Raw genomic sequence first — 24,279 nt, 5'->3', positions numbered from 1 at the left:
CTGTCCGCGGCTCCGCGGCCACAAGGGTAATTACTGCGGGGGCGTTTGTGGGGGCGGGAGGCTCCAGGGGGCACCGCGGGCAGGAGGGACCGTGCGGCACGGCGGGGAAGCGGGGACACCGCGGAGAGCCGGGAGGTGCGGGACAGAGGGGAAGCGGGGACACCGCGGAGAGCCGGGAGGTGCGGGGCAGAGGGGAAGCGGGGACACCGCGGAGAGCCGGGAGGTGCGGGACAGAGGGGAAGCGGGGACACCGCGGAGAGCCGGGAGGTGCGGGAAGAGGGGGAGCGGGGATACCGCGGAGAGCCGGGACGGGCAGGTGGCGGCCGCCCGGTGGCGCTGCGGGCCTGTCCCAGCGGGAAGCGCCGCCGTGCCCGCGGTGCGCCAGCCTTCCTGCCCTCGGGAATCCCTGCGAACTCAGGCATTCCAGGTTCCTCTGTTCACCTTCACTCGGAAACCTTGGGTGGGATGGATCTCACTCCGTGCCGCGGCGTTTTGCTGCGGTTGCGCTGCAGTTGGACGGCTCCCTCGATAAGGATTTATTTCTAGTAGTGGGAGAGTTTGGAGCTTGGGGAAATGGGATGGGTTTTGGTAACGTCTCTCAAGGGCGCCAGAGTTTTTACTCTGGTTTTTTTGAGTATCATTTGAGATGGGAAACTAGGTTCTTCTCAGTGGAATTCAGTAATTGAACTGTGTGATTTCACTGACTTAATGATTAAAATAGTAGTGCATATATTTCATGTCCCAAAAGCTAAAAATAATTTCTGTTCTTCAGTTATAAATGTTGGAGAAATTTCACCTCATCCAAAATCAGCAGAAAAGCTTTGTTTTCAGTGGGACAAGGGGCTGAGCAAAAGGTAAAAAGTACCCATCAACGATCAATTCCCAGTCCCTGTGCCTATGACTTCTCAGATAGGCTGTCATGATGGTGGCTTCTTTTGTTGCTACACGATTTGTTTTTTGGCAAAAATTCCTAATCTGCACTCCCCATTTTCTACTTACCTAAATATCTTTGAGTACAGACCAAGATGCAAACTGTAAGTTGCATTCTGTCACTATCTCTAAAAGATAAAAGTTTTATTTAAAGATAAAACTATTTGTAGAAATTCATTCCTTCAGTGGACCCAATGCTGAGAAGCAGTATGTCCCAAGGAGGGAGATCAGCTACTGACCACCCCTACACATTTAGAAATGTATCTCCCAGCTGTGTCTGGCAAATTTGTGGAGACACTTCAATGTTATTACAGATGTTCTTTGATCCAGAAAGAATAAAGATGGTTTTAGATCTTTATTGAACAGCTAACAAAGAAAAAATAATTTGTATTCGAAATAGTGTAAGATATACAATAATGTAAAATAAATTTAATGAGAAAGAGATTTATGCTGTAACAATTGAACATGTAAAATGGGATATCAAGGCTTTGTGCTGGCAGTGTGACCTACTCAAGACACTTAAACTCTCTCCAGACCATTGGCTAATTTTTGGGAAAAGGTAATTTCACCTAATATTTAGTCAGCATTGTAGCCTCTTCTGCATCGGTGTTTGCAGCTTATATGTGACCCCAGGAAAAGACACTCATGGACTTCAGCGAGTAGAGTTTACCTTTGGCAGAGGTAACAAATAGTGGGGCTTGGACAAGCACTACAGGGAGTTTGCCAATAACTGCTCATGAATGTGGGCTCAAGTGCATTAATTCCTCCAAGTGAAAAGGTCAGGAGAAGGCTGTGACCACAGAGTGAATTCCACACAGTAGTCTTCCAGAGAAGGTGCCCTTGAGGACACTTCTTTGGGTTTGGACATGCTGATCTCCAGACGTCCCATCCAATCCTAACAATTCCGATTCTGTGATTCCCTGCTGGTGCCACCACTAACATCCACTTTCCAGTGTCATTCCCAAAGATAGGTTTGTCCAGAAAGATATTGCCATGTACAATGAGGCCTGAAAAAAATGTCCTTGCAAAGAACAAACCCTGAGATGCTCTTCTGGGTTTTGTGTGGCCACAGTGGAGAGGGTGAAGGACAGAACAATCTCCACTTGGAGACTTTTAAGGGCATTCCTCACTCTGAGAGCAGGCAACCATAGGTAGTGCTTATGGCAAGCATTTACAAGGATTCCATTGTTAAACCTCTTTGAAAGCCTCTGGGGCTGTAACTCATAATGTCAGTTAAGATAGGTCTCTCTGAGCTTCCAGTTCAGATGCTATGTTTAGGATACTGGTGCTGCACTAGCTATTCCGAGCTGTCCCAGGTTGTGTGTTTGGGCACTGCTTTGGTAGTATGGATACAGAGGTGTGGCTCAACAAGCATTCAGCAGAAAAAGATAATTTGCAAAGTTTCTATAAGAGCTCTTGCCCTTAACTTATTCTACATTCATCTTTGATATATTGTTTTTCAGGATGAGATTGGAAAGTAAGCTGGGAAGGCAGAAGCAGATTGTACTTCCTACACTGAGAAACATGGATAGACTCATCCTGTACACAGCTGACCAGTATTGTTAAAGCTGAGACCATACTCACAAGTGTGTGTGCCCTCTCAGCAGAAGCAGCATGTGGACAAGAAGAGCTTATTATCTACAGTAACTGGTTGATTTCTCTTTTCTTTTTCAGAGGATAGAGGCTGGGGAAACAGCTGGTTGTAAGTTTATCTGGAATTTACAGAATTGTCTTTAGAGGCCGAGGGCCCCCAAAGTGTTCTGTAAAAGGAAAATGGAGAGAAAAAGACTTAAATTCTTAGAGTGTGTGGATACATTTGGTTAGAAGATGAACATGAGAAGTCTGAAAAACAGACATGGCACTACTTCATGGAAAAATAAGAGGCAAGTAAGTCTGGCTTTGAAAAATGTAAAAGTTGGGTTCTTTGTTATGTTGGACTTTGTTAAATGCTGTAAACCATGGAGGAAGTTGTAACTATGTTTCAGGTCATCAGCTTTTAAAAGATGAAGGTTGTTGCACAAGTAGGTCAAACATTACTAGTAGTACATGAAGTAGTGTTATACAGCACTAGGTTAGAATTCAGTTAGTAGCTTTGCTCTGGTCACACATAGTGGGCTGTATTTTAATACTGAGAGGGAAGGATTCCATTGCTCTTATTCATGTTGAGTTACAGTCACTGGAACTAATTGTTGAATAAGGTATGCTCAGCATGAGGATGGGTGATGGAATCTAGCCCAGATGGAAATATCTTTTAGACTCCTGCTCTATTAGAGAGCAGAAATCTCAACACAGGCAAATCTAGCATGATTCTAAAAGTGCTTTGAGCTGTTCCTGTGGCACATGGCAGTATTTTTATAGATCAATACAGAGGTTGTTTTAAAGTGGTTGTGTTCCCCATCCCCACCCCAAAGTTGAACCACATTCACAGAAAAGACTGGGAAAACATCTGCATTGTAATTTTCTGACCTGTGTTACACCAACAGAAGGTGGGCTTTGCAGAAACTGCTACTTAACTGTAGCTGTATCAGAGTTTACTAAAAATGTTGCATTATGAAGTGCTTCAGAGTAATGCATTTTTCTGGCAATTATTTTCGCTCTGTCATACTCTTCCATCATGCACAACTTCCTCAGATGCAGAAAAATACTGACACAATTCTGTATACATATGCAAAATCTCTTGGAGAATAATACCAGCATGCCTGGGTGGTGAATTGAGGAAAACACTGGAGATACAGACATGGAACTGAATTTATTTTCAAGCAAAACAGGAGTATCAGCTAAAGTATTACATGAAAGTGTAAGGCAGTCTTCCAATGAATCAAACCCTAACTGCATAAAAGATGTATATAATGACAAAAAATCCCTAACTGCAGGCAGCTGATCTAGCCAGTTGCTCTTCTTAGGTGACCTTGGGAGCCAGGGTACAGAATGAGGCACTCCAGTAGGGGACTAATGAGAGGAATCTGGACACCCCTGCACTTGAACCAAGCTGGCTAACACTGCCCCAATTGAAAGGCAAAACCAATGAGTAGCCATTCTCTCCGATGCAATTCTATTTTTTCACTAGGATCTCATGCCTCTACTTGGGACCAAATAGGGAATATAAGAAGTAGCAGGAGTGCCACAGTAATACCTTTAGTAGCTAGCTGAGATAGGGCTCTGTATCATAATTAAAGCAATCATTCTACGTTAAGTCTGGACAAAGTCTTAGAGCTTCTCTCTTTGGTGACACTTGCAAAATATGCCTTAGAACCTCTAAAGTTGTCATCTAATGACAACTCCTAATTTCCTTCTCATCTGCTTTCTGAGGATGAGAAAAGCCAACCAGGCAATAACTATAGAGAAATCAGCACATTTTCTTATTCCCACTGTTGAGGAAATGTTTGCATCCTTCATCCTGAAGTATACCACTAGAAACAGCTGATCAGTAAATGCATTAAACTACTTTAAATTGCTACTGTGATAGAAATAAGACAAAAAACCCATTGTTTTTGAACAGGTCTTTTTAAAAAGTTCATTATGTTACTAAACTTGTTAGTAATTTAAAATACTGAATAGTAAAATAAGATATTCAGTAATATAAAACTAAATATTTGGATTTTCTGCCATGTAAAAGTTTCCTTGCATTAAAGGTGCAGTGATTTTTTAATTTGTTTTAATAAAAATATTATCTATCTTAAAATAATTTGCACCTGCTGATCCTATTAATCATTTAAGAGAAAGAAGAAGCTTAAGAACTTTTGGCTTCTAGGAAGAATTGTATAGATAAATGTGACAATCTAGCTGGCAACCTTGCTATCATTTAAAGCAAACAGTGGTATGGGCTACATTTTGAGCTGTGACTCAGCACAGGATGAGGGGATGGGGTGTAAAGCAGGAGGAGGGATGGAGCATCATGTCTCCTGAGTTTTGGTCCCAGCTCCACCCTTGGGACAGGTCTGCCTGAGGAGCTGCCCAGTAGCTGCAGCAGCCTGAGCATTAAAGGCCCTCCCTGCCCTGCTTCACCTTTGCTCCCGTGCCATCGTTACACTGTGGCAGCATGGTGGTGCAGTGTATGGTTGCATATATTGGCCCTATGCCATTTCTGTGCTGGGAGCATTCTCTCTGGGGTCGCTTCAGACCTTCTGCAGCTCCTGTGCACTGCTGGAGAGGCGGGCAGGGGCTGCAGTGATCACTGCACTCTGGCTCTATGCTGGTCCTGAACTCTTTCTGCAGCCGGTCCATAAAGTAATCCCCAAGACTGTTTCTGCCATCCTGGGAACAGTCAAGCCTGCGAGCATTGGTCAGCAGATCTCCCATCAGCTTGATCTTCTGGATTTTGGGCCCAATAAATTGTTTCTTGATAGTGCTTGCACTATGAGGGTCTGCATTTTCAACACTTAGGGCATAAAGCTCTTCAAAATACCGTAGCATAGTTTTCCATTGTACCATTGCTAGTTCCAGGGCTTTCATCAGACCGACTGCATAATCACAGTTTGGTTTCTGAAAACAAAGACAGAATTGTATTTACTTAAAAGAACAGCTCATGTATCTGTATTCCTCAATGGATTCCTGCAACTTAACCTGGTGCTCTAAAAAAGTTGTACTAGGATTTTGCAACAATTGCTTCCAGTTTGGTGCATCCATTGTTTTTTGTAGGCTTTAAGCACCAGTGGCAGAATCCAAGCACTTCTTCAAGGAACAGAATTATATAGCAGCAGCTATGCCTGAAGAAGGTTCTTACACCAGGAAACCCAATCATAGAATGGTTGGGGTTGGAAAGGACCTTAAAATCATCTTTTCCCAAGATGACCCTCTGCCACATTCCACTAGACCAGGCTGCTCAAAGGCCTATCCAGCCGGGCCCTGAACACTCCCAGGAATGGGGCATTCTCTACTACTTTGGGCAAATTTTTCTAGTGTGTCACCACCCTCACAGTGAAGAGGGACTTCCTAGTATCTAGCCAAAATATCTGCCCTCTTTCTGTTAAAAATTGTTATCCCTCATCTTAACAGTGCATTCCCTGACAAAGAGCCCTTCTCCCTCTTTCCTACAGGCCCCCTTTAAGTACTGAAGTCCTAAGCTCCTCCTTGATGCAAACTAAGTATTAAGTAAGATTTTTACAAGAGTCTTTTTACTTTCTACAGCTTAACTGCTATGATGGACAAAAGAGGAACATTCTGTATTAACTAATTTGGTAGAGGAGAAGCAGCTTCTTGGTCTTAAACAAATGAGGTGGGCTATTTTTTTTTCTTGAAAACATTTGAGTTATTCCTTTGTACCTTTGCAAGCCCAAGTTAGATCTTAGTTCAAATTCTGTCATGAGCTGTAATTTAGGAAATTAAGAACTACCCCAAGCTGGATGGTTCTCCTTCCTTACCACTCTTAAGTGCTAGTCATGTCTAAGTTTCCACTTAGGTTCAGTGAGAAGGAGACAAGTGGGCTGTTTCAGCACAATTTAAGGAGTCATAATCCTTTACAGCATACTGGAAACAGCAGTGTCCAGCTGAGTAAAAGAAAAGGGGAACACTGTCCATATTTTTTTGGGCCGGAAAGCAGCGCCATAGAGTTGTAACAGTTTCTAGGCATCACAATCAAGAACAAAACCATGTTACACAAGTATGCCAGATAAATTATATCTGGAAATCTAATAGAGGGTGAATGCAGAGATCTGAAGTGCCAATAACATAATTCAGTAAGTTAAACAGATCACGGTGTTTAAAAATTTGTTGACTGCTACCCACCTGGATGGTTTTAGAACAGTAATGGCCTCCTCTTTCCTGCTGATACTTCATCAAGGCTTCTGCGGCTTTTCTCTCTTCCAGAGCTTGATGCAGGAAGAACTTCGAAATATTTGGTAGAGCCACATGTGACTGATCAAAATATTCACCCTAAGCACACAAAACAGGAGTGTTAAGATTTGCCAGATATGGGACTCACCTGCAGCAGAATGCGGCCTTAACAGAACTTTGGAGACCCTTCCAATGGAAGGTGGTTTTCCTCACAAAGGACAACCACTTTGGAGACCTTGATCCAGTTTCTACAACAAATGAAGTGAGTAGTTTGAGCATGAAATGAAAAATCTGTACTTCTACTAGAACTCTTTCTATCCTTTAATATTGGTCAGGCAACTGTAGTACTGATGTTACTCTTGCAGGAGCAGTTAAGAGATCTTCAGAATTTTTTATTTATGAATTGTTAGCATGTGTGTATTTTGTTATTGTGTTTTGTGGAGGGTTTTTGTTTTGTTTTTTAAACATACTCCCAGAACAGGGAACATAAAATTTATCCCTGCAGGCCTGCATTCCAGTCAAAACTTAGCTTTCAAAGGTATGAGAAAGATGAGGCGAATACAAGCACAACTCTACATCTGTTTCTCAGTTTTATTATGGACAATGGTATTCCAAAATAATGGATACTGCTACTGAACTATACACCCTCAATATAAGATATAACTCATGCCTGGGAAGGCATCTCAGGAAGAACATAAATCTGTTGGAGCGTGTCCAGAGGAGGGACACAAAGTTATCAGAGGGAGAGAAAACCTCTCCTGTGAGGAAAGGCTGAGAGAATTGGGTTTGTTCAGCCTGGAAAAGAGAAGGCTTTGGTGACCTACTTGTATCCTTCCAATACCTGATGGGAGCCTATAAGAAAGATGGAGAGGGAGTTTTTACTACAGCATGCAGGGACAGGACAAGGGGGAATGGCTTAGAAATGAAAGAGCAGGTTTGCATTAGGTATTTGGAAAAAACTCTTTACTGTGAGGATGGTGAGGCACCAGAACAGGTTGCCCAGAGAAGCTGGCTCTGAGCAGCCTGCTCTTGGGAAAGGTGTCCCTGCACATGGCAGGGGGTTTGCAACCTGAAGAGGGACTTTAAAATTCTTTCCAACCCAGGCCATTCTTTAATTTCAGAAGTATTACAACCCTAAATCCTCTGCCCTCTTTGTTCTGTTCTGTATGGGAAAGTAACAACTTGAACCACTGCCATATTTAACCATGCTAACAGATCTAATAGCTCTTACATTTAGAATATTTTATCCATGGTATGGCTGTCTCATAAAGAGAAGTATTTACAGGGAGGTAGCAAAGGAGAGCCAGCAGCTTACACTGGCTGGAATACTGGTTCTGCACAGCCCTGATGGTGAGGAGAATGAGAGGGAGCAGCTGGGGCTATGCCAAGAACCAAACTGAGGGAGCTACAGCATCCTGATCTGCTGGTGCCCTGACTATGGGTGTGCAACACAGCACAGCTTTGTCCCTTGGACATGTGTGTGCAACACAGCACAGCTTCTATCCCTTGGGCATGTGCGTGCAACACAGCACAGCTTTGTCCCTTGGGCATGTGCGTGCAACACAGCACAGCTTTGTCCCTTGGGCATGTGTGTGCAACACAGCACAGCTTTGTCCCTTGGGCATGTGTGTGCAACACAGCACAGCTTCTGTCCCTTGGGCATGTGTGTGCAACACAGCACAGCTTTGTCCCTTGGGCATGTGTGTGCAACACAGCACAGCTTTGTCCCTTGGGCATGTGTGTGCAACACAGCACAGCTTTGTCCCTTGGGCATGTGTGTGCAACACAGCACAGCTTTGTCCCTTGGGCATGTGTGTGCAACACAGCACAGCTTCTGTCCCTTGGGCATGTGTGTGCAACACAGCACAGCTTTGTCCCCCGGACATGCTCTGCACCACAGTACACATAACTGCACATCGAGCTGTTGGCTTGTTGCCTGCCTAGGAAGGGCAAGCAACAAGTATGTGCATTTCCTAAGTTATTCTGCTTCTGATTGTCTTCCCTGCTTTCCTCTATTACCCTGCTTAAATAGGAAATACTTTCACTTCACCTATGCTCAGAAAGAAATGAAGACATGTTAGACACACAAGTTTATGTTTTTCTCTTATATTTTCAGGGCCTTCTTGGGATAATCTAAACCTGTGACAAACAAAGATGCATGCAACCATAAACCATTGAGGAGAAACATACTGGAATGTTTTATTAAGAACATTCATTGCTTTATTTGCAGAACCCTTTTCCTCAGGTCACTCATTCCTGTTTCTGTGGACAGCACAGCCAAGACTGAATGTTTTATAAGCAGTTCCTCGGTGAAAGTGTGCAGCACAACTTGAAGTGGAGTTCAAGTTAACACATCTGCTTAACTGTTAAGGTAAATCTTTTATGTCAATCATTCACTATTTAGGATGTTCACATTTCTAGGTTTGATTTACCCACAGTCAATTTCTAACTGAGTTTTCTCCATCCTATCCAGGTGCTAATCACTACAACTTTTTTCTTCCACAGGTTTAACAGGTTTTACTGCATAGTTAAATTTTCATTGAACTTACACTTGATACCAAACTCAATTGAAAAATCTTGGGGATATACAGAATAGTTTGTGTTGCTTCCCCGTGGATGCTTGCCATCAGAAGTTACAGCATTGATAATTTAGATTTTTTAATTTTAAAGTCTTTTGTTAAATGTTTGCCTTAACACTTGATATGTAGCCAGATATAATTCGGGCATGAATTTGATATGGTATCATTGATACTTTTTATTATTTTATGTCCGAAGTTCATACCTGTGGAGTAAGAAACCCTAAGCCATCCACGATGTTCACAGACTATAGTTAACCACAAGCAACTATTCACCAAAGTTTGGGGAAAAACCCACTCAAGCGTTACACTCCAAAGCTGTTAGCATCCCGGTTCCTGTCTCTTTCCCCAGGCAGAAGGCCCTCTGTGAATTAATTACCCAAAACACACGAGCGCTCGTTTGTTTCAAAGCCCGCGCATTACGGACCTTCCTCGTTGGTTCGTGGCCGTGCGGGCGCAGCGGCCTCGGCGCGGCTTTGGCAGGAGCGCTGCCGCCGGCGGGCTGGGGAGCCCGCAGAGCCTCCAAACCCCCTGGGTCAGGACACAGGTACCGCTGTGCCGTCCCTGCCCGTCTCTAAACCCTCCTCAGCCGGTGGCTGCCGGCGCAGGGCGATGGGGGCACACGCCGCCCGCCGTGCCCTCCCGCGGCCGTGCGCGGCCCGCCGCCTTACCAGCGCCTGCAGGCAGTAGTGCAGCTCCAGCTGGGCGCCGGTGACGCCGCAGAGCGCCTCCTCCACGGCGGGCGGGAAGCCGTGGCGGACGCGGCTGCCGGGCAGCGGGCGGTGCGCGGGGCAGGCGGGCAGCGTCACCCGCGGCCGCTTGGAGCGCGGCTCGGCCATGGCCGGCGCCGCCATGGGGCCGCCGCGCCGCCGCCGCGCCGCCTGATATAGCCCGGCACCTGGGACACACCTTGCGAGCTGCCGCCCGCCCTCCGAGGGAGGAGGAGGAGAGGATGTGGGTGTGCGGATGCGGGGGGGGGCCGGGGGGGACTGCCCTGGCGTGCGGAGCCCTGGGCAGGCGCGGCGGGAGCGCAGACAGCTCCGAATAGCCCTGAGAACCAGCTCGCCCTGGGGTGCCGGCAAACATCGTGAATGGTGAATGATTGACATAAGAGATTTACCTTAACAGTTAAGTAGACGTGTTAACTTGAACTCTGCTTGAAGTCGTGCTGCACACTTGTGCTGAAGAAGTGGTTAAAAAACATTGGATCTTGAATATGAGTGACTTGAGGAAAAGGATTCTGCAATGAGTGTTCTTAATAAAACATTCCAGTGTGTACTTTCTCTTCAGTGGTTCATGATTGCACATGTGCACACTTGTAATGTGTAATCTTGGGTATCCCAAGATGGTCCTACAAACATAAGAGAAAAACATAAACTTGAGTGTCTAACATGTCTTCATTTTCTTTCCAAACAGAGCAGCACAGCTGAAGTGAAAGTATTTCCTATTTAAGCAGGGTAATAGAGGAAAGCAGGGAAGACAATCAGATGCAGAAGAACTTAGGAAATGCACATACTTGTTGCTTGCCCCTCCTAGGCAGGCAACAAGCCAACAGCTCGATGTGCAGTTATGTGTACTGTGGTGCATAGCATGTCCAAGGGACAGAAGCTGTGCTGTGTTGCACACCCATGGTCAGGGCACCAGCAGATCAAGATGCTGTAGCTCCCTCAGTTTGGTTCTTGGCATAGCCCCAGCTGCTGCCTCTCATTCTCTTTGACATCAGAGCTGTGCAGAGACACTGTAACCTGCTGGCTTCCCTTGGCTTCCTGTCTCTAATACCTTGTCTATATGGGACAGCAAAACCGTGGATAAAACTCTTCTAATGTAAGAGCTGAGCCCTTTTCCAGGCAGTCACGTTCAGTACCTCTGGTTCCAGCAGAAGCATCTGAGATTGTGGCCAGGTTGGGCCAAGGCTGGAGTGGCTGGTGAGAACATCTAGGCAGATGCAATCCTCAGGAGGGAATGAGCTCTGAAAAGTCCTTGGAATTTAGCAATGTGTGTATATGTCTTGGCTACAGGGTAAATTCTTTAGGGTTTTTGGTTTAGGTCTAAAAATGTTGGTGCTGAACTGGTCCTACCTATGCTTGTTAAACTATCTTCAATATTTAGTAACCAGTAATCCTCAGCTTGTACAGTAACTTCAAAATACACATTGCTGATTGTTTTACCACGTGGATGGAGCTCAGCATTTCTCGAACATTTCTTTACCTTTAATTGATTCTGACCAGTGGAGAGGAAATATGAGTAATCTCAACACCCTTCAAGATCAATAATTTTCTGTTCGGTGACTTTGTTTAGTAAGCTCAGTGTTATGTGCTGTTTTGTGGAATATTTTTCTAGCAGACCACTCCCCCACCAGCCCAGGATGCTAAGGGCAGAATCGTTTTCCGTTGCCTGTTTTAATTGTTATTGGATCTGACTGCCTAGAGCTCAGCATGCATCATCTGAGTAGTCACATAGAGTTATGAGAACATTGCTCATGAGAAACTTAAATAATCCTTGTTCAGTGCCTCCATCTCATATGCTAGTCAGCCCTTTATGTTTGCTGTAATTATCCTAATTATCCATTTTTTCCAGTTCTGATTCTTCACGTTTTAGTTAAATTAGAGGTTTCGCTTAAAAAAATCAAACAGCATTTAAGCATTTGGGTAAAAATTCATGTAATAGAACTGTAATGTTTGCAAGGCTAAAATAAGTACCCAGAGTCATTAAATGTCAATATATTGACAAGACACTTGAGCAATGTATGACCTTATTCTGAAGCTCTCAGTAGGCATCCTCTTCTTCACTGTACCACTAGGGACTATTGCTGGAAGGACGTACCTCCACCCTTTAGCTCCTTCCATTCCAGCTGTCCTTGTTTTGGCCTGGAAAGGAGTTGCTAGTGTTTTATTATTCCAGAATAATCCCTTGATTCCCTCAGAGGAGGAGGAGGAGGAGCAAGTGTGGTGTCTCTGTGTGTGTATGCATTGACATCCCAACCTAAACAAATACTTGATGACCTCCTTTCTTTGAATAACTTGAAGTGTGAAATAGCAATAGCAAGCAAGTTAGCCAGTGTCCCCATGGAAAAGTTTGTAGTTGTATTTAGTTAATTGGGCATTTATTATGATAATTTCTGAGCATATCATCTCATAGAGGTTTGTCTCTCCAATAACGGGTTTTGGAGCCTTGGAAAACAATATTAAGTTATCCCATTTCAGTGATGGACAGCTAAGAAAGAAGGGCAGTTCTTAGGGCCATCTGTGATGCATGGAGCTGATCTGAAAACTGACTGTAAAATTCTTTATACTCCATGTGTTCATTTTATAATAACACCATTCAGTTTATTTTGCTTTGTGCTTCATAGAACTAAAGGAAATACACACCATTTGCACAGTTATCAATTGCATTATGGAAAAATTCCATGACCAAGTAATATAGGCTTTCTTGCTACATAGCATGAGGTATGCTATTTATATCTGGACTAAGGAAGGTATCATCTGCTCCAAAAGCTTGTGACCTCAAGAAATGCAGCATTCCAGAGAGCTGGCACTTTGTTCAGTTTCTTAGTTACAACTTTCCAGCACAGAATCACAGAATATTCTGAGCTGGATGAGACCTACAATGATCATCAAAGGGTTGGTTCCAGGCACATGCCTTGATGAAAGGTATCTTTTCATTTTTATGATTTGGCATGCTTTTGGTACAACATATTTTAAAGTGTGTTGAAAGTATATGGCATAGTGGGATGCCAAAACACCACAGGGTGGTGTACAGAACTACAATTAAAATTCCATCAATATAAGCTCTGATACACATAAACCCATACCTTCTCTACTCCTCCCCACTCCTTTTCCTATTTATTCTTTGGCAGAGTGCAGTAGTAAGGATTGTTTGTGTCAGTGGGCTTTAGCAACCCTCTCAAAATATTCTTTCTCCTGAGCCTACTTTGTAAACATTTAGTTGTATCTAGCTAATTTCTACCCTGTTTCTCTCATTTAAAGCTAGATTCTTTTGGCTGCACTTTGTGATCTGGAGTTGGTATTGTTTATTCTTTCACCACAGGTAGTAAGAGTTGTGGCTGTTGCTTCTCTCCAGCTACCATCTGTTTGCTTCTTTCTGGCTGTGATGGGTTTCTCATGTGCTTTGCAAATAGTCTATCTAATGCTGCCAGAGTTTTCTCTCATTCAGTGCCCATCAACAGCTATGATGAAAACAAAGGGCTGTGTGAGGAAAAAGTAAAAAACAAATAAATGTATGATATGTATGCTTGTGAATTGGCCTTCTTCATTCATCATTTTGTTTTGTAATTAACTGAAACCAAAACTCTCTGGCAGGAAATCAGGAATGATTCATATGAACACCCATGAATTCATGATTGCTTTTGTTTAAGTCCCTTAACCATTTTTCTTACACTTTTCTAATCTCAACAGGTGCTTCATCTCACTACTTTTTTTCTCTTTTTTTCTTCCTTTATCCACGGAGGAAAAGCCAGCAAGACTTCTGAGTTGTTTTGTTGCCTTTTTCCCCTGTATGACTCATAAAGTTAAAAAAGAAGCCTGAAATTTGGGTTGTTACTACTTAAGTAAGCATAGCAAAATAACCTCTTTTAACTGACTTTCAGTAAAAGTGGTCATCAGCAAAACATGAGATGGCCCTGGAGAGGAAACAGTGTTGTGACCAGGCTGCAACGTGGACATTCTGGAAAATATTTTTTGTTTCTTTGTCACTCACCAAGTGGAAAGCACCAGTTTGCTGTAGTGCTCTGAAATCAGCATGTTTTAGTGACACAAGAGAGGGATTACTCAAAAATAAAGCCTGGTCTCTTTGAAACCAGTCTTGTTGCTGTGACACAGAACAGAGAGAAGCCTGTGTTTTGGGTTTATAGGTACTGAAAATTACTATACTGTACAGAATATGAAATTCTGTTTGAAAAATACTTGGATTAACTTTTTAATTTTGGAAGCAATTTTGGCACTCACCTCAAATACTCCAAGCTTTAGTTTTCATTTGCTTTCCTTTCTAGAGTCCCAAAAATTTCTTCCTTTCATCGAGATTTTTGTGTTTGTCAAACATTCTTTACTGCAGTGTTTGAAGTCAGGTGAGATGCTTGAGGATGTTCTCATCACTGGAACCAGCCATGTCTTTTTTGCCTTGAGTTTTTCCAAACCTTGCTTCAGTAGCTTGATAAAGTTGTGACACTTTTCATTCTGTTGTAACTTTTATCTCAGTTTGTTTCCATAGGCTTCCCAGGCACAAATCTGCATGGCACAGATACTGAGATGTTGGCTCATTGCCTCTGTTTGGCAATTGAGTTCTTCCTTAAGGAACTTTCTGAATGCTGGATAACATAAAACATTGTGATATATATAGAATTCTTTGAAAATTCACTGATTGAAATCTGTCCTTCAAATAGACTGTGCCCACAGGCATATCTCTGCTGTGTCTAAAGCTAACATAGGAGACAAGCTTGTAAGAGTTTCTGAAATGCAAGCAAAGCTTATCTTTAACCTTGTGTCACAGAATACATATAGGAGGGTTTTCTAATCCATGCTATTTTCTTCTCTGCAGTATTTAAATTAGATTATCTGTAGTTAATCCTTGCTGCTACCATGGGACCCTTCCAGGAGCAGAGTTTGGAGATGGACAGCCTCTGTTGCTTCTCAGCTGGGAGCTGCTCTGGGGCTTTGGTGTACAGGGCACATCCTGCCTGTTTGCCTCCAGTCCTCACCCTCCTGCTGGTCCCCAGGTGCCTCTCCTTTCTTCTCTTTCTCCCTGGGGGCTCTTTGCCACTGCTGCACAGCCTCCGTGCTCAGCCTTGTCCTCTCCCTTTGCTCCACTCTCCCTTCTCTCAACCCTGGGAAAAATTCTGTGCTAAGAGGAGGTTTGGGGTCTGTGTGTAGCTCTGCAGTCAAGCCTAGAAGATGCAAGTTCATCTCAAGTGCATTGACAGACTCTTGCTGGGACTGTTGTTGTGCCCCAGCCTTGTTAGCATTTGCCACCTTCATCTTTCCCATAGTGTCTCAAGTGCAGCTGCATGTGGCCGTGTTTGTGTGACTGCCTACATGTGTGGGGCTGCAGGTCAAACTGGGCTGTGGCCGCTGTTTAACTCATCTCTAGAAGCTGTGTATCACTATTTTCTCTTAACCACTTACCACTCTCTGCAATTTCAAATGTTGACAAATCCCCTACACTGATTTGTTCACCATTGTCTTTTTTCCTCATAATCACAGAATCATTACATGTCCTGCCTCAGCTTACCAGCTCACCTGTGTCTGTAGGAGCCCAGGCTCTGGCAGCACTGAGGAAGGCCATTTCTGGGACTGGGCAAAGGCAGCAGGGAGGGCTGGAGCCCAGGGGCAGTCAGTGCTCCCAGCCTGGTGGCTACAGAGGACTGGCAGCCTGGCTAAGGAAGCTCCAGCCTGGCCGGCAGCATTGTCTCTTCCATCTCCATTTCTGCTCTCATAAATACACTTGAGTTTTAAGTGGGCTGTTTATTTCAAGTGCTACTGGCTGGTACTACCCTTTTGGTTTTTCTAAAGAGGCTGTGCTTAGGAGAAAGTTTCTATAAATTGGCAGGGTTCATCTGCCTCTCAGATTTTGCAATTGTTATTTCAGGTCACATTTGAAAAAGCACAGGCCAGCAAATGTAAGGCTCATCCATGTAATCTGTCTATAGTATATCATAAGTTCAGTCAATAATTTCAGGTGGAAGGCACAGGGCCTCAGCACTGTGGCATATTTAAGGGGATTCTGTGGAATTTCTGAAAACATGAGGCTTACCCCAGGCAATGTGTTGCATAAGGGAGTTGTGCAATGCCAAACTGCCTAAAGTCTGTCATAATTTGTATACTTTGTGTACTTGCCTTTCTAGTCTAACTTCCTTTCCACAGCTGTGGGTTAGAATCTGTGCTTACTCTTGGGTAAATGAGAAAATAAGACTTGACACATTGAAAAAGGCTGAGTCTTTCTTTGTGTGTGTGCAGCCTGTGCCATCTGAAATCAGTGACCAGGTAATGCCTTCCAGGCAGTGTGAACTTCAGGAGGTGCACTCAGTGCTCCAGGTAGCCCTTGAGGGGACATCAGGCCTCTTTGAGGTCTGCATGAGCAGGTGCACTTCATACAGACTCAGAATATCTGGGCTAGAAGAAGTAAGCTGTGGGCAAGGGATGAAGGTCCAGAAGCCATTTATTGTCTTGCTGCTGTATGGTACTGATAATCAGTGTTCATAGAGTCCCTGCTAGTACCAGGAGCACCTTATTCTGAAGTACAGGGACTCCTGGGAGTTAACTGGTTTGACTGATGCCATTTGCTACTTGGCTTTAGAGAGAAGAAATTAAAGCCACAGTTGTGGTAAGAGGAATGTGAAATGTTTGCAGGTGAAGAGGAAACGATTCTAAATATTTTGGCTTTTGTAATCACCAAAAAATAACAAGTCATGATTTTTTGTAAAAGAATTCTTTCAAAGTCTTGGTGAAACTGCTTGAGAAAAAAAAAAGATTTGAAATTTTAATGTGAAAATTCATCAGCTTAAATGTTTGTTTTAAATTTTGTAATAAGATGGAGCCTGTGATGGTGAGTCAGACAAAGCAGAAATGGATAATTTCACTCAAACATCATGGACCTTAAAGGCAATGCTAAACTCCAATGAAGTAATTATTCTTCTAGTTCCAATCACAAATGACCCTTTATTGCTGCTTTTCGGTCAAAGTACCTCTTTTAGACCATCTTCATTGTCTAAGTGTTGTGATTTCCTGGGGTATCTCTTTCCCTATCATCTTCTGCCTAATTCCATTTTAATGGCTTTATATACATTTTTAAAACCTTACTACGATAAGTAGTAATGTAGATTGTAGTAAGCTTGTAGCAGACAAATACTTTGTCCCAGACAAAGTATTCTCTGCCAATCTGCAAGGATCAAACAATTTGTTTTTTCAATTTCGGTGTCTTTTTGCAAAGCATTTGTTGAATTGAGCATTCTCCTGATTTCACTGGAATTAAAAGGTAGAACTCAGAGTATGTTTGACTCCTGTCACTTAAAGCAGTCAACACCATTAACTGGAAATCTTGGGAAGCTAATTATTCTGATCTTTAGGACACAGTGGCATTACCCACAGTGATGCAGTGAAATGCTTCACTTTTTGATTTTTAAACCACTCCAGTTGCTAGTTGCTATCACTTTTTTTTTTTTTTTTTTTTTTAAGAATTTAGAATTTACTGGGCTGAGTATTTACAAATTTCACAGAACATTTTGTTCTCTGATTTAAATCCTGCATACCAAGTGCCTGCCTGGGGCAAAGACAAAAAAAAAAAGTTAGCTTTGATACTCTAAAACTGGTTGAATAAATCCTGTGCAGCTGGCCTGCGTGAAATGTGCCTAGTGACAGCAAGCAGCAGCGAGGATTCAGAGGGATAGGGAGAGCTCTGTGCTGTCAGATGTTGCAGTGTTTTATTGCTTTGGCTGGGAATGGCAGGAATGTGTAGGTATCTCTGCTGCTCAGTATAAGGGTGCAAAGTGGTTCCCTCAGGCATGTACATGGACCAAACTGCTGCACACGTGTGCATTGGTGCCTTCTGCGTGTGTTTGTACATGTTCTGGTGTTTTCCAACTTTGGAACTGTGGTTAAAGCCTTCAGAGGAATGGGTCAGTCTGCAGCAGCTGAGAATACATTTCCAGCACTGGAGGTTCCCATGTGATTGAGTGTCTGTCCCATCCTTGGTGAGGAATTGTCTAACCTGTACTGTGGTGTTTGTCAAGGGAAATTCTTGGAGACTCGTTTCACTGCTCAAGCCAATGCAGTACAGGTTACACTTGTCTTGTGGGTGAGATGTCAGGGACTGTTATGGATTGGGTAGTGGTTTTTTCTGCCTGTGCTGTCCTCACTACCAGCTCTGTTCATCCAAAAGTCTCTCATCACTTTGCTTCTCTTTGTAATATAACCCGGCTGAGACATGGTCCTGAGGGAAAAGTGGCTTAAATCTCAATCTTGAAAAGTCAAGAATTAAAAGATGCATAGCTCTGAAAAATAAATTTTGGAATACAAAGTTATGAAAGCTGTGACTGGTTCACATGAGCAACTTGCAGCAAGGTCATGTTTCCCTCTGATAGTGCATCAACAGGAATTTGGAAATCCTGCTTTTACTTGGGGGGTGTGAGCAAAGTGCTTTTAGCCATGCTCTGCAGTGCCGTCTCTGTGAATCCAGCTCCATTCTCAGGCTCCAGAGAGCTTCCAGGTTCTTCAGAAAGAAGCACAAAAGTAACTGCAATGATTGAGAGCAGATTTACAGAACTGGCCTCTGGAGCTCACAATGGCAGGACTCAGAAAAGAAGGAAACATAGAGGCTTTCAGTAGTTCAGGTATTTATTAGAAATACACTAAGAGGGCCTTTAAAAAGAGAATTGTATGTATTGGATGGTAAACAAATCTCCAGCAAAATGAGGTAAGACTAAAACTTCCCTTGGAGACAGTTTGGCCAATAGATTCTGACAGGGTTTTTTGTAATTTTTTTTTCCCTTTGTTATTTGTAGAGATCCTACATTGAAATTATGCTCTGTCCTACAGGGACCCCTGGCTTGAGCAAGTGCATGACAATTCTTAGGATGCCTGTGCTGAAATGGTCCTTCTCTTAATGGACCTTGATGGAGTTTGGTTTCATTTGTTCCAGAATGGGATTGCCCTTCTTGCAGTTGCTGCAGGTTCATGATCTGGACCCAACCCCAGGACTCGAGCAGGACTGAAGGACACATGGTAAGATTGTGTTACCTGTGCACAGGAAGATGGTGAAATCTGGGATGTGTAGCTTGTGATTTTCACCTCTCTGGTCTGAAGCAAGGGACAGGAAGATCCTGTATTGATGGAAGAGCAATGGAGAGCAAGGAGAGGAGGTGAAAAATCCGTAGGAAAACTAAAAAGACAAGAGAAGCAGCACTGAGAGTGAGCCAAAGCTTTTGGTTGTGTATGTGAGCATTACTCATATAACTTCAGGAGGGTACATGCATGGACTTGGCCCATAATGTCCTTTATAAAGCTCTGGTTCCTCCCCAAATAGTTTTTCCCTTCCTCTTCAAAGGGCACCTGTTGTTGGTGGAGTTGGTGATGATACTGGATTAGTGCACATGCGGTCAGCCTGCTTGGCCTCGGCCCTTTGGACCCAAAATGAACTCCAGCTGCTGCTGCCCAGAGCAGGTGCTTCATCCAGCCTGAGCAGCTGTTTGAATGCACACTGTCATGGCCAAGAGGAGGGGGGAGGTCCCCTGGAGGACCCAGAGGAACAACTGATCAGCAGCAAGCAAGGATCAGGGAAGTGTGCCATGGAGACCTGGTTTTTATACCCAGCAGACAAAAGTTGTTCTAGCATTTCCATGTGGAAATACAGAACAGTGGCTGTCACTCTGCCTCCCCTGGGCCTGCCCAGTATCATGATGGATTATGGTTCCCAAAAAGAGGCTGAGGGACCACTAAAGACCAGCAGGGCTGGTTGTAGTCACCGGTTTAAAGCTCCAGTGAGTGACCCAGCAAAAGTGAGATTGAGCATAGAACAGTGCACGGGCTAATGGCCTGCTACCTGTGATAACTTGGGCTTCACACTCTGCTAGAGGGAGGAAAACAAAAGCAGAGTTAATCTGGGGTGTGAAGCAACTACAGGGAGCAGTGCCAGGGAATGGAGGTAGAGGAGATGGCCTGGGGATATATGGAGATGTGATGGTTGGGAGTTTGAGGACGGGGAAAAGATAATTTGTGTCAGAGATAAAGCAGCAGCAACCCATGATTAGATGACAGGGACAGGACAAGGATGCAGGTTTTGTGCAATAAGGGAATCACAACCTTCAAAGGGATGAGGGCAGCTTGGAGTAAGGTCAACCCAGATGTACAGCAAGAGGTAGTTGGGAGTACCTTGCAGAGCAGGGAGTCTCACAGGATAAGCTGTTCAAAGTAATTTCCATCACTGGCACACAAACAGCCCTTTCCAAGTCCCTTCCAGCATTCCTTCAATTTATTGCCCTTCAACTCTTGTCACTGACCTAGCAGTGGTTCCCATGCAGTCCTGCACTCTCAGGTTATTCCCATGCTGTTAGCAACAGTGCTCCTGGCCTCCTTTTCCAGGAGCATGCACTCCCTGGTGATGTTTGCATATGTCAGTGTTGTCATTAACACCAAGTTTAATGTGACTCCTTAGGTCCTATCCTCTTACCTGTATTCATTCAAGTTACCAGAGTCCTTCCACTTCCTCTGATAGGCTCACTTTGTGTCTCTGTCCTGTGGGTGATTTTTGTCATATCCCATCAGCCAGACTTTTCATTCTGTACATATTTGCTGATTGCTCAACCAGGTTTCCACTGAACCTCCATAAGGAGGGGTAAATGCTAAGCAAGGATACTTCCTTGTACAGCTGTAAAAGGATTATTCAGGCCAGATTTCATTACAGCATAGCCTAAGAGTAGGAGACAACATGAATATTGGAGGCCTCTCTTTGTCAGGAAATGGGATTTCCGCAGGTGCTCGGTTGTAAATGCTTTGCATGCTTCTAAGGCTTGGCACATGGCATTGCTGAATCCTGATTCAGGATGCAAGAATGTCTCATGACCCCTGCCATGAAAACTGGTGTCTGGCCATGTTTGGAAATCAGCCGTCGATGATGACAGTGGATGAGTATGGGTGAAATGAGCAGCTTGGCTTTGACACTAAGCAAGACTTGTTAAACATTGTAAATACAGATGTCCAATTCATATTTTGAATAATGAATATTATGAACTTTTCTGTAGCAAGTGGTAAGAAGCTGGATCATCTTTCTTCATCTGCTCACTGTCTTCACAGAATTTGCAAGTGTGAAAAAGTATTTCATCCCTTTACAGGATTAGGTAAGATTGGTAACCATAATTCATGTGTAGAATTGCACAGAAATAGTCTAAATAGCCAAATATATTGATTTAAAGTTACCTGTGTGGTGGCAGGGAAGTTGTTTCCATTTTGGTTTATTTGGTTGGTCAGGTTATGCAGCTGACTTCAGTTGTTTATTCTTTTGGATGAAAATCTGCAGCTGTACAGGCCTGTACAATTTCTGTCCCAGTGTAGCTCTTCCCTCAGGTATTCCTGCTATTTGGTTTACTTCTACGTGAAAATGAAGGAATTGGAAAAATAGTACCAGAAACTCTACATGAATGAAATTCTCAAGGCTGTTAATGAGAGAGATGTGTTAGGAGTAGGGTGTTTCTGTGTTCTGTTCTCACACCCCTTGGACAAGTCACTGTTACATGTGGAAAGAAACACAACTGTTAGCAGTGTGTGGTGTAGCTCTGTGCCAAGGGAGATGTCCCCTGATGCTCCTGTGGATACCAGCAATAGTTCTGTGCTGTCTCCTTACCTGCCTGACAGCATGGCTGGCTGATAGCCACACCCACTGATCACCTGGCAGCTGCTGCCCTGCCTCCTTCCTCTGCACTTCTCTTCCTCAGCTTCCTTGAACTCAAGATGAATGAGAGTGCAGCTTTTCAAACCTTGGTGGAGTAGTGAATTCTTGATAAAACCCAAACCAAATGCCATTTTCCGAGTGGCTCTGTATTTAAGTGTGGCAGCGCATTTAATTTGGTATTCCAGAGGTTTTTAACAACCTACATGCAGATAGGAATTTTTTGAAGCTGATTAAAATGTAATTAGGTACCAAGTATTTAAACCATCCTAAAGGATGTGTGACAATGCCCAGAGTCCTGTCTAGTGAGGAACAATGGAGTGAAACAGTTTGGGTGTGGTAGATCATAATTTACTAACTGCTGGATTAAGATTAAGGAAATAAAGAGCTTGTTAGCAGGCCTTCACATTTAGGGGGTCTGGAGAGCAAAGAGGTTTGCTTTACATGAGGCCCATGTTTTGCTGTGCAGGAATTCCCAGTTCAGGGTCAAAAATACTGAAAGTGCCCTTTCACCAGAGAGCTGACGATTAGCTTGCTGCCAGTAGGAAAAACAGCCTTTAAGTGGTGAGTGAACAGAGTGTCAGCAATGGACCTGGAGAGAGGGGCAGCACACAGTCAGAGCCAGTGACATTCTTCACACCTGCTGTGGGGCATAACAGTAGCTGGCTGCCTCAGCCCGTGGCACTACAAGCAGAGCATTGTGCTGTGACACAGCCTGGACAGCGATTGAATTACACACCGATTAGGTCTTCGCCTTCTCCCTGTCACTGTGGACAATGGAGAATCAGAGAAGTGGACATGAGAGCTTTAGCAGGCCTTGTGCTCTCCAGCAGAGGAGGATTAGTTCGTAAATGGTAAATTGTGTTGGGGCCAAGAGTCGTAAAACTGAACTCTTGCCCTGCTGCTGCCTCAAAGGCACAGGCTCTGCAGAAAAGCCCTTCTCCCCCTTTCTGCTAAATGCTGTGATCAGGGGAGGGGTGGGCATGTGGTGGAATGTGCTCCTCCTTTCCTCTGCCAAAGAAAGAAGAAGAAAGTGGTACATTGGTACAAATTTTGCTCCTCACCATCTCTTACTATCTTTTCTAAGGAAAAGGGCATGGGATTAAATTAATCAGTCTTCTGCCATTTCTACAGGATGAGGATTTCCCTCTCCTTGAGGTGCTGCTGGCTGGTTCACTGCCTGCTGGAGGGTGTTTCCAAGACCTGACTTAACCTGAAGCATGCACTTCCTCAGGAGGTCTGCAGCAGGGCTGGAGGACTGCCAACACTGCATCCCTTCCCTCGTGTCACCTGCTGCCACATGACTGCAGTGCTTGTGCTGTGCTCTCAGCTCCCTCACACTGAAATGTTCCTCCTGGTGGTTTGTAAGGAGCTGCCATGGAGCAGGCTTTGCTTTTGGTAGCAGTATTCTTTGTTGCCATGCCATTCATGAAGAAGATGGCTTTATCCTTGCCTTTATTCCTTTATTCCACTGGGACCAGCTGCTCTACCCACAGGCACCAAAAGTGGCAAATCTTCCATAACCTTTTTTAATTTTCAATTGAAGCTCTGCATCACGTGAACTTCTTGGGGTTTTTTGAGAGGTAAAAACTTTTTTTTTTTTTTTAAGAAACAACACCAAATAAAAACCCAAACCACAGCCCAACAAACCCAAAACTAACAGGAAAAAAATCACCCACACATAAACCCAAGGAGAAACAACTGCACTGTGTGACTGATACAGTCCATGGGAGTACAAAGCATTCCAGTCTGATCTTGCACATCCACTCCCTATGCCTATTAATAGCTTTTAGGCATGGGCGTAGACATGGAGATGGACAAGAGTAGTTCACCATGCAAACATTTATCTGGGAGCCATACTGTTTTCTAGAACTAAAGATTTCAGTGTGATAAAGTGGACATTTTAAAGCATTGGTGGAGATATGGGGGATGTAACTGCCCTTAAACTGAGGTTGGGTTAGGCATTCTCACATCTTGGAGTCTGCCAGTAAATAGCAAAATATATGAGCAATGGAAATATGTCCTTCTTAATCTGTAAAAAGAAAAAGACTGTTTTGAAAGTCCATCAATCTTTCAAATCATCTTAAGGCATATTGATCCTGGATCATCACAGGGGAATTCAACAGGGGTGTTCTTGTTAGTGATCTAAAAACATAAATGTGGTTGAATGCATGCAAAACTGTATCTTATTCCAGTTGTCTTTATTACTACAATAAATGATACCAACTCTCTCTTCCTACAGACTTTATCTCATCTGTTTATAGTGCTGGCATTTATTTTGTTTTGAGCTGAAAAACAATGTCTGCCTAGATACTGTAAGGTTGTAGAGGCTTTATGAACATACCATTTAAAAGGAATTGTTTCTGCTCTGGTTACTAGTTTGAACTGAGAAAAGATACTCATATTTCATAGTCCTGAAAGAAATAGTAGACTTGCTGTAATGCAGCAATTCTGAGTAATCTGCTCATAAACCATCCATTCTGGATCCAGAAAACTCCCAAATCTCTCCCACCTATTTTCTCTAATAGGTGGCAAATCCTTAGTAGCTCTCAAAAATGCTCACAAGTCTGCAGGGCATGAAGGCTTTGCTTTGGTTTATTTTTTGTAAAGC

The 24,279-nt window shown here is 43.7% G+C and overlaps 1 protein-coding gene and 1 long non-coding RNA gene across 5 annotated transcripts; one reads left to right on the top strand and one right to left on the bottom strand.

Annotated features, from left to right (window-relative positions):
- The first annotated feature begins 471 nt into the window (after positions 1–471).
- On the top strand, positions 472–23,916 carry LOC108961283 (uncharacterized). 4 transcript variants are annotated; one of them, XR_007777776.1, is made up of 7 exons: positions 472–2,486; positions 2,605–2,817; positions 6,058–6,145; positions 6,736–6,964; positions 18,824–19,009; positions 21,025–21,120; positions 22,803–23,916. It is a non-coding gene; the product is annotated as an uncharacterized LOC108961283 (long non-coding RNA). The 4 variants fall into 4 exon arrangements; XR_007777775.1 differs by having other exon boundaries at positions 472–2,516; XR_001989516.3 differs by having other exon boundaries at positions 472–2,817; positions 18,927–19,009.
- LOC103826777 (ferritin light chain-like) lies at positions 3,661–10,117 on the bottom strand. Its single transcript, XM_009102228.2, has 3 exons — positions 9,950–10,117; positions 6,655–6,801; positions 3,661–5,412 (listed from the first exon to the last, which is right to left on the bottom strand). Exons 1-3 carry the CDS (start codon positions 10,115–10,117, stop codon positions 4,909–4,911), a joined length of 819 nt encoding a protein of 272 aa, XP_009100476.1. The 3' UTR covers positions 3,661–4,908.
- Positions 23,917–24,279: the final 363 nt, after the last annotated feature.

The sequence above is a fragment of the Serinus canaria genome, chromosome 5 (genome assembly GCF_022539315.1).
Source record: "Serinus canaria isolate serCan28SL12 chromosome 5, serCan2020, whole genome shotgun sequence".
Classification (NCBI taxonomy): Eukaryota; Metazoa; Chordata; class Aves; order Passeriformes; family Fringillidae; genus Serinus; species Serinus canaria.
Note: the sequence above shows the minus strand (reverse complement) of the source record. Positions and strands in the feature narration are given on the sequence as shown.